The sequence below is a fragment of the Triticum urartu genome, chromosome 7A (assembly GCF_056163025.1).
Source record: "Triticum urartu cultivar PI428250 chromosome 7A, HENAU_Tu73, whole genome shotgun sequence".
Classification (NCBI taxonomy): domain Eukaryota; kingdom Viridiplantae; phylum Streptophyta; class Magnoliopsida; order Poales; family Poaceae; genus Triticum; species Triticum urartu.
Genome location: NC_141879.1, coordinates 628,625,369 through 628,635,180, shown reverse-complemented (window position 1 = coordinate 628,635,180; position 9,812 = coordinate 628,625,369). Strand labels below are relative to the sequence as shown.

The following is a 9,812-nucleotide window of genomic DNA, read 5'->3' as shown; positions in this document are numbered from 1 at the left end:
CTTAATAGTGAAAACTTAGAATCTAGCCTTTGGTGGTTGGATCTAATGACAACGGTGCTTGAGCATTGTTTCCTTCCTGAAGGTGTTGTTATTGAAGAACTTCGTTGTCCTTATGGTGTCAAGAGATGGTTGCTGCAGATATGGTCACTGATGTAGTTTGTCGTTCGTTGTTTTGATCGCTTGAGAGTTTTTTAACACTTAGGCATAGCTTTGGTCTTGTCTGACTTCGCTATTTGACGGCATGTATATTTGTGTGTGTGTGTGCATTGGTGCTGGCTATGTGCATCCTAACTATGCAGAGAGCGGGTGTGTGCCCATGGTGTTTGTATCCACTTGATGATTCATTTCGAGTGAATAAAATACACCATTTGTCGAAAAAAGTACAAACGCACTTGAACGAGACCTGGTGGTGTCAAATGAAATCCCAAATTAAGGAGAGCTACCTATTCTACCTATGAATTAAACCAAGGAGATTATTAGGATACCTCTTGGAATTGTGTTGTGTTTTTAGTTATGCAAAGTAGACCGGAAATTAGAGCCTTTTTAGGGAAAGTTTATCTGTGTAGGCAACCCTAGAAAATGGAGACTTCCACCATGTTCTATTAGCTGAAGCAATAGCTCTCCAAGATGGCTATGACGTTACATCAGCTGAAGCAATAACTCTTTGGCATGGCATAATACTTGCTGGGGGTGCCGGTTGTAACAAACTAATGATTAATTCAGACAATCTGGAACTGGTAAACTCAATGAACAATGAAGGGAGATCAGTTGGACCTGTAGCTGTGATTGTGGATGATTGCTTCCATCTGGCCTGTGACTTCCCTAGTATTGCTTTTGTGCATTGTTTTAGAAAATCTAATGGGGTTGCCGATGAACTACCACAGATGGCCAAGGGCCCATATTGAAATAGCTTCCTTTAAGAGCCCCCCGTTGAGCTCACTCCTCTCTTACTAGATGATGTAACTCTAATTGAAGTTCAATGAAGAGAGGGTCTTTTATCAAAGAAAGATGGCGACTAATTTTTCTTTTGTTGATTTATCTGTACGGTGGTTGTCTAAATCATTCCTTGCTGCAGAGGACAGTTGTAAAGATGCTTTCCTTTTTAAAGAAAAGATTAAGCTCAATTTGTGTTTGATGACTTAATTCTCCCTTATTAACTGCAGAATGATTGAACATATTTTTTATTTTCAGAAGAAAAAGAAAAGGTGGTACATATGTTTGAAATGCTCTACACCATGTTGTTAAAGTTCATTTCCTTGATGATAGTCAGCGACCAAACTTTGATCCAGCGCAATCGCGCGGGTGTGGTGGTTGATGCTGCATTCACCATAAAGATCTAATTACTAGCTTGCTCGATTCAAGATCTTCATTATTAGATACACGATCCTTGGCGACTTCTGGATGTTGTGAAATTCATTGGGCCGCCTGCACTTAAGCTTCAAGAACATAGGGAAACTATGCATCCAGATACATGAACATGTTGGGGTACTATTTTTCGATCAGTGAATTATGGAAATAGAATATAAAGGTTCTAAATGTCATGTGGCATACAATAGAAGTGAAAATTTTGCGTGCTATCCTATAACGAGTGTGGAATGAGGATAGAGAAGGATATGAGACACATCTGAATGACATGAAACCCATGAGTTAAAAGAGTATGAAATCAACGATGGAAATGTTCTGGACTAGAGGATGGGGTGTAGAAAATAGGACAGTTATAAGTAAAACCAGATGTGCTTTCAAATTTAACGTACCTTGATGTAGCCGAACACCAAAACCCACATGTGCCTTAATTCAGGGAAGGTGTTATTAGTTGGGTGTTACTCCCTGTTGATGGCCCTTGGTTAGGAACTTCTACTTGTGAGTTGCGTTGAGATTTTCCTCGAAGAGGAAGGGTGAAGCAATATAATAGCGGATAAGTATTTCCCCCAGTGAGAACCAAGGTTATCGAACCGATAGAAGAATCACACACATTCCCATCAATAGCACCTACACACAAAAGCAAATACTTTCAACCAATTGAGGCAAGATGGTTGTCAATCCCCTTGAACTCGTTACTTGCAAGGATTAATTCTGATAGTGATAAATAGATAAAAAAGAAAAGTAAAATAAAAAGAGTAAAATTGCAGCAAGGTATTTTTACTTTTAGTAATATGATTAAGAAAGACTCGGGAGCCATAGTTTTCACTAGACGCTTCTCTCTCAAAAAATAGCATACGGTGGGTAGACAAATTACTGTTGGGCAATTGATAGAAAAGCGCATAGTTAAGATGTTATTTATGACAATGATGACATATATAGGCATCACGTCCGTGACAAGTATACCAACTCCTGCCTGCATCTACTACTATTACTCCATCAATCAACTGCTATCCAGCATGCATGTATGGTATTAAGTTCATGACAAACAAAGTAACACTTTAATCAAGATGACATGATGTAGAAAAAATAAACTCAAGCAATATGATTAAACCCTTACATTTTATCTTTAATGACAACAATACAAATACATGCCTCGCTACCCCTTCTGTCATGAGGTGAAGACACCACAAGATTGAAGCCATTACAAAGCACCTCTCCCACTGAAGATAAATCAATTTAGTTGGCTAAACCAAACGGATTGATCGGAGAGAAATACAAAGCTATTATAATCATGAACATAGGCTAGAACACATGTAGATGGACAAAGCCAAATGGTCTTGATCGACTATGATGTGAGCCATACCTCGAGTAATAATTAGGGAGGTTGATATGTACAAAAAACACCCACTGTATATAAATAATAATCAATGAATGAATATGACAAAATTGGCTCAAACTACACTGCTTATAAAATACTAGTTGATAGATGAATTTAAAACAACACACAATTGTCTAACTTGCATCTCCCTAATATGAATAATGTCTTGGATCTCTAATATTCTCAAACCTCAATCTTTATCTCCCATGAACTGCGCCAAGGTGTCAAGTTGTCCTCCAAGTGTAATCCAAGTTAATATAGATAGGTACTCCTTGGCAACTCCCACCTAGCACATTAGTTTTACTCACAATATTTAACATTAGGTGATGCGCAAATACTAAACATATCGACATTAGGGGGAGAATGATCAGTACCTTATTGTTTTACCTTCCAATTTTTTGGGAAGGAAAATATCCATAAATAAAAGCTAAGAAATACTAGGAGGAAAATTGATTACAATGCAAACGAGTTCCAATATCATAGAACATTTGGCAGATTATTAGCAGACTAAAACACAAGATTTACTTTTGACTAACTCTGCATGATAGAATTAACAAGTCAATGTTCAAAAGAAAAGGTTTTTTCACGAATTATACAATTGCCCTTAGTGTAACAATGCCACTACATAATTTTAATGCATCTGTTATGCCATAGAGGTTGATGGGGGCACCCTAATTCTAAGCAGAGAGAGGGGGGCTTTGTTTATGAAGACACCTTAATGACAATCAATATGCTTCCCAAGGCCTTCAGCATGGAAATTTTCTATGGTCCAGCGCTTCAAAAAAATAGGCCATCACAATCAAAGCTTCATTGGTGGGTAGGATAAAACTAAAAACCGAACAGATAAACATAGTAGGTGGATTTCTTTTCAAATTGTCTATGGTTGCTCCCTATGGCTTGCATTTTTGCTCAAAGACAGTTGTAAACCACATCTCTCTTATTTGTTCTCCTTATCAACTTCACGCGGCGGCGGGTCTGGTTCCACCACACCCAACAAAAGAACACCCCCCTCTTCAGATTGTGTCCCCCACATGCCACGTGATTCCTGAAAATATCCTCATGCGGATCCATCTCACCACGGAAAAAGAAGGCCTCTTACTACCGCCACCCCGAGTAGGGGAACATAGGGTCATGCCCCCGTTTAGGAGAAGGGGGGCACACAGACATGCCCACTAGCTCGACCTCGAGAGCAGTTTCTGATGCAAACCCAAGTGGAACCGAGATTATTCTAGTTGATCTCAGATATGAATGTATGAAAATATAATTGATTTAATTAGTAACGCACACAACTGATCATATTGATAGTTAAGACACTCAACTCAAACATAGCCAGCAAAATCGGAAAATCTTTGAACTGTTGTACCATTAAAAAAATTCCTACCTGTCAACCCAAACACAAAATAACACAATGCCATGCAATCCAGAACAGATCTCATAGATGAAGGAAATACAACTATCCACTTTCTATTGTCTGTGTACCAATTTTTTAACCAAAAGATCGCAAAGCTACTGGAAAAGTGGGGAATACTCGAAGTAGCTATTAGGGTACGTGATACTATATATGGGGAGGACACTCCTGAGGGTCAATAGCACCTCCAACAAACGTACCAGTCATTGTAGATCTGTAGGTCTTGTGTTCAGCGATAATGTCCTGTGATAGGGACTTGCGATATTCTTGTTGGCAACAAATTAATTTACCTATTACCTCCTAGTCCTATCTTTTCTTGTGGTCTCGGCATGTCAAACTTTGCATCAACTTCCATGAATGCCTTCCCCATGCTTGTGCAACAAACAACGTAGAACACTTTCCTTATTCTTGTGAACAACTAGTGTTGATTATTTATCAACGAGGGGTGAGCGAGAGGGTGCATAAGTGCAACACAAGTGCCTTCACCAACTGAATAATTGTTGTACTCCCTCCGTTCCTAAATTTAAGTCTTTGTAGATATTTCACTATGAACCACATACGGATGTATATAGATGCATTTCAAGTTTAGATTCATTCATTTTGCTCTCTATGTAGTCCATCTAATGGAATCTCTTCAAATACTTATATTTAGGAACGGAGGGAGTACAAATCAACGATGTCCGCTAGATGATGGCCTACGGATGAATTTAAAGCATTATATTCTCTTCTTTTATTACAGATGAAAGAAGCAGAGTTGTATTAACTAGACTCTCCGTATTTTCAACATTTGAAGTTTCAGTCTTTTTTACATGTCCAATTGTGTTTTTTTGTTAAGTTTCTGCTAGCTTTGTGATTTGAGTTACTTTTCTTAAGTTTCATCCACTTTCCTGAACTTCTAATCACCCTTTTATTGTTACTTCACTAGTTTTGCATTTGTTGCTAATACATTTTTTTCTTTGAGGAATTGCAACTCCTCCTCATTGTAATTGCACTTCACATTTTTTTCAAGACTTGTTTTGTCTACTTTTTGTTGCAGTTGCACCTAAGTTTGGTATGTGCTCAAACGGCCTCATAGTAGTGATGAAAATAGGCGAGTCACCAAGAGGACGCTCCTGGGGGTCGCACCTCCAGCTTAATAATATTTCTATTTTTAACTGGGCTAATCACTTCTCCGTTAAAAGCATAACAAAGAAACATGGTAATGAGATTGTAGGAGATGTGTATGAAGGGAAAGCAAGTTCAAGCACTACCATGAAACCCACTACTAAAGCTCATCAGCAAAATGTCCTCAAACCTTGATCTTACTAACAATATCAGATGAGATACTAGGGCATACTCAAACGTACTCAAAGTAGCGATCAACTAACTATAGACCTGCAGTTCACAGTTCGTCTACCAGCCTCTCCTGCATTAATTGCAGTCCAAAACCCATCATTGTTGTGACAGTTTTTCCTGTTGTGCACAAATTAATTTTCTTGCTACCTCCTATTCCTATGTATTCTTGTGTCTCAACATATCAAACCTTGCATTAATTTCCATCGATATCTTCCCCATGCTTGCTCAAACCTTGCAACGTAGAATACTTTCTTCTTCTTATGGATTCTGAAGCACTAGAAGTATCGATTATTTATCTGCTGGGGCATGAGGGAGAGTGTGCATAAATGCAACATATGTGCCTTCACCCAACTGAATAACTGTCGTACAAATGCAATGATGGAGTACAAAAAATTAACACTTCTTCGCTATACTGTAGATGATGGTTGATTGATGAATTTAAAGCAACACGGACTTGTATTAACTAGATTCTCATTAATTTAAAATTAGTACTAAAATGTAGGAACCATTTTATTTTTTCAATATTTTGTGTGGGTTTGTGTCACCTTTGGTGATTTTAATTACTTTTGTAAGTTGCAGTCCCTTGTCAGAATTTCCAGCCACCATTTTCTTGTTACTTTGCTAATTCTGTATTTGTTCAAATTACCTTTTTCTTTTTGTGCAATTGCACCTTGTCCTTGCTGTAATTGCACTTGCACTCTTTTTTGGCATTTGTTTTAGTTTTATTTTTTTGCAATTGCACCATAGTTATTGTGTGTAGTTGAACCTTTAATTAGTTGATGCAATTGCATATTTCTTCTTCATGAAACTGCACTTTAAATGCTGGGACATACCAGTGATACTACTTTATAGATCCTCCCTGGAAAAATTGACAGTTTCAAGCAACACAAATCATTGTAGTTGTTCCTGCTTAGATTCTCTTAACATACAATGAATTTAAGTTTAAAGGTTTGGCATTTGTGCATCAAACTATAATAAATGAAATACATGTACATGAAACAAAAGGAACAAGTCGCTCTTATCATTAAGCCACACTTATACATCAGTATCTCACCTTAAGACAATTTTGGTGTGCTTATGTGTTCTTGTCGTTCCAACATGTCAAAAAATTGCATTTCCAATCAATGCTTGTGTAATTAAGCAACACAAGTGGTAATCTATTACCTTACGACTTTGTTTTTTTCTAAACTTTACATTGTTGGAAGTACTGACCATATATTTATCAACCCAAAGACGAGGACGTCGGACATACATGAAACATAGCAATTGAACCACCATTATACAACTTCGATCAATGATGATTTCCTTTAGCATGATGAATGTAAAATGAATAAAATGGCTCTAGGTTATCTGGTAGAACAAAAAGTTTATTTTTTGAAGAGGAGTCAACATTTTTTTTCTTTCTAAATTGCCGCCAAGAGTAATTTAGAGCCGCAATCTGGACAAAACATGTTTGCCACTTTAACTTGGTCTCCTCGGAATAGTCTCACTACTACTATTAGGAAAAGGGATCCCCATATATAGACCTTTTCCAAAAAAACATTACTTTATTTCCAGGATCTGGAGTAGATATATGCAAAAAAGGTGAGTGTACCATAATTAGTGATTGCCTAATTACATGGGCTAATCTCCACAATGGGGGTGATCCATACAAGGAAAGTCTATCAATTGGGACCATATCATCTCCAGTGCACTAATTTGTGTGTCCTTCCGGCAAATGGTGTATGCGCGTACATAGCGGTTATTGGCCGCTCTAGCACTATTGACCCGCAAAAAAAAAGATTATGCTTTGGCCGGATATATTCATCAAAACGTCGGCATCCCTCTCGGCTACACATTGCCCTACTCCTTGGCCGGCCTGCCCGGTGCACCTCGGCTGACGCGTCATGTATGTCATCGGCGGTGCTTCTAGTGTGAAGAGGCAACATCTACACAAAAACAGGCTACATTTACATATATAGCCACCGGCATTCACTTTCCTCTGAGATTGCTGGACATAATTGAGAGACTAGTAACAGTTAAGATTATGTCAATTTCAGAAACCTAAACACACAGGAAATCCAAAGGTTATGAACAGAGGTTCCAGACGTGGGCTAAGGAAGGACGTATTCCAATTGGGGCTGCCATCAATGAGTTGTTGATTCTGCCATCTACTTGCAATGTTTATATAATTCACAATGCTTTAATTGCAAGGTTAAGCGGCATTGGAGGAAAAGAGCTTTTGGTTTGATGAAGACTAACGGGTGGATGAACAGGAAGTCCGAAGTGAAGGTCTCTGTTCGATTCAATACTTTTGGTGCAAGACTGAAGAGTTGAAGAACATGAAGTCTAAATTGAACTTTCTGTTTGTATTTTGGGGTCGGCATAATTGAATTTTGAATGCCGTGTTAAATTCATTGTGGACTATAATTCTGAACCGTTATGATGTTCATTTCGACTCTTAGTATCTGAACTATTCAGTCGCATGTTACTCATAGTATCTGAACTATTCAGTCGCATGTTAATCTGAACTACAATGTTGCTTTTCTAATGGTTGCCGCTCTCCGTATTGATGGACTCTACTACTGTCTGAATGGTTGCAACTGGAGTGCTGATCTTTAGTCTGATACGTAGTGATTTGATGAATAGATTCAGCTGTTTGATTTTTACATGCATATTTTGCTAGAAATTCTGATACTCAGTTGTTCTGTTGTATTTCAAATTTTTTGACAAATTTCGTTCATTTTTCATTTATTATTCGTTCATTTTTCGTCCCAAAATTCAAATTTTGCTATATGATTTTCGTCCGAAATTTTCCGAAAAAATCTGAAAAAACCGAAATTCGTCCATTTCGTCCAGGACCGGTAAAAATCAAAAAACGAAATCCAAAATTCTGATCCCACTGAACACACTCCTTTGACGCAAATATTAAGAAGAATGCAAAGCAAAAATATCTATGGGGTGCTTCTACAGTCTGAAGAAGCAAAATCTGAAGAAAACTAGCCCCTCACATGTTGGCTTTTGCCTCCAGCGTTCACTTTCTTCGGAGATTACTAACAGCACAGATTATGTCAATTTTCAAAACCTAAACACACCGAAAATATTCTAAGCCTATGAACAGAGGTTACGCAAGTGGTCACGGACGTGTCGCACTAAACACACTCCTACAGTATATATCATGAGACAAAAACTAAGAGGAAAGAAAAGGCTAAGCAAAAATATCTATGCTAGCTAGCTTCCAGGGGGCTACTGCCTCTGCATCCTGAGCTCCTTGCGGAAGTTGCCGATGAACCTCTCCGTGTTGGCGAACAGCTCCTGCCGACTCATCGTCACGTCGCCGTCCAAGTCGACCTCAAAATCATCCTGCTCCTCTTGCCGTCCCTTTTCCTCTCCGCCGGCCTGGCTGCCGTTCAGCGCGCTGAGGAAGAAGATGCTCGCCGTCGACGGGCACTTCTTCAGCACCACCTCCTTGGTCTTGATCTTGAGCTCGATTATATTACTGGCCACAAAGGCAGGAACCACCACACGATCATCATCAGCAACCGCCGTCCGGTCGTCGGGACGGACTGATCCAGCCCTCTGGAACGGCGAGGCCGCGACACCGACAGGCGCGACAGCCTGACCGGGACTCGAAGACTCGTCGGCGATGGAAGCTGTGCTGCCGACGAAGGCCTGGATGCCCAGCGCGAGGACGATGCCGTTGAAGAGGAGGTAGCCGTAGGCGACCCTGAGGAAGGCGGGCAGCAGCAGCGCGAGAAGGAGAAGGACGAGGAGGGAGCCCAGCTTGGCCACCTGGGAGAGCAGTTCTGCCGGTGGGAGTGTGAGCTTGACCGCCATTAATGGATGAGCTTTGCTGACTTGCCGATATAACTAGCGAGTGGTTCAGGTCTATTGGCTGGATTCTCGAGCAAAGATACTATCGGTCTAGCCCGCTGGCCAAGTATATATAGACAAAATTCAGATATTTTCTGGCGGTAATTAATTTAAAAAAATCAGATATTTTTCTGCTGGCTAAGAAAAAGAGTCATATCTGTCACCTCACTGACGTAGAAGAATTTGTAGTGGGTATACCTGCCGGTTGCTCCACTAGTAGGAGACCAAATTAACTAGCGGGAAAAAAATAAAGTGTTGGCGAAACATCAAAGCTATGCTCATCTAAGGTGGTGTTTGGTTTTCTAATTCTAGGTTTTTTCTAGTCTTTAGGACTTTTTAAAAGGACTCTTGAGGAAGTGCTTCTAAGGACTTTTAGCAAAAAGTCTCAGAAAAATCCCACCTTGTTTGATTTGCTATGTACTTTTTCTAGTTCCAACACAAAAAAGTCTCTGAAACCAAACACCCTCTAAGCAGATC

At 39.4% G+C, this 9,812-nt stretch overlaps 1 protein-coding gene across 1 annotated transcript; it reads right to left on the bottom strand.

Annotated features, from left to right (window-relative positions):
- Nucleotides 1–8,367: 8,367 nt before the first annotated feature.
- LOC125523248 (uncharacterized) lies at nucleotides 8,368–9,472 on the bottom strand. Its single transcript, XM_048688298.2, has one exon. The coding sequence runs from the start codon at nucleotides 9,297–9,299 to the stop codon at nucleotides 8,709–8,711; it is 591 nt and encodes a 196-aa protein (XP_048544255.1). The 5' UTR covers nucleotides 9,300–9,472; the 3' UTR covers nucleotides 8,368–8,708.
- Nucleotides 9,473–9,812: the final 340 nt, after the last annotated feature.

Coding starts and splice junctions, on each gene's coding strand:
- LOC125523248 (XM_048688298.2), bottom strand. CDS start 9,299: ATGGCGGTCAAGCTCACACTCCCACCGGCAGAACTGCTCTCCCAGGTG.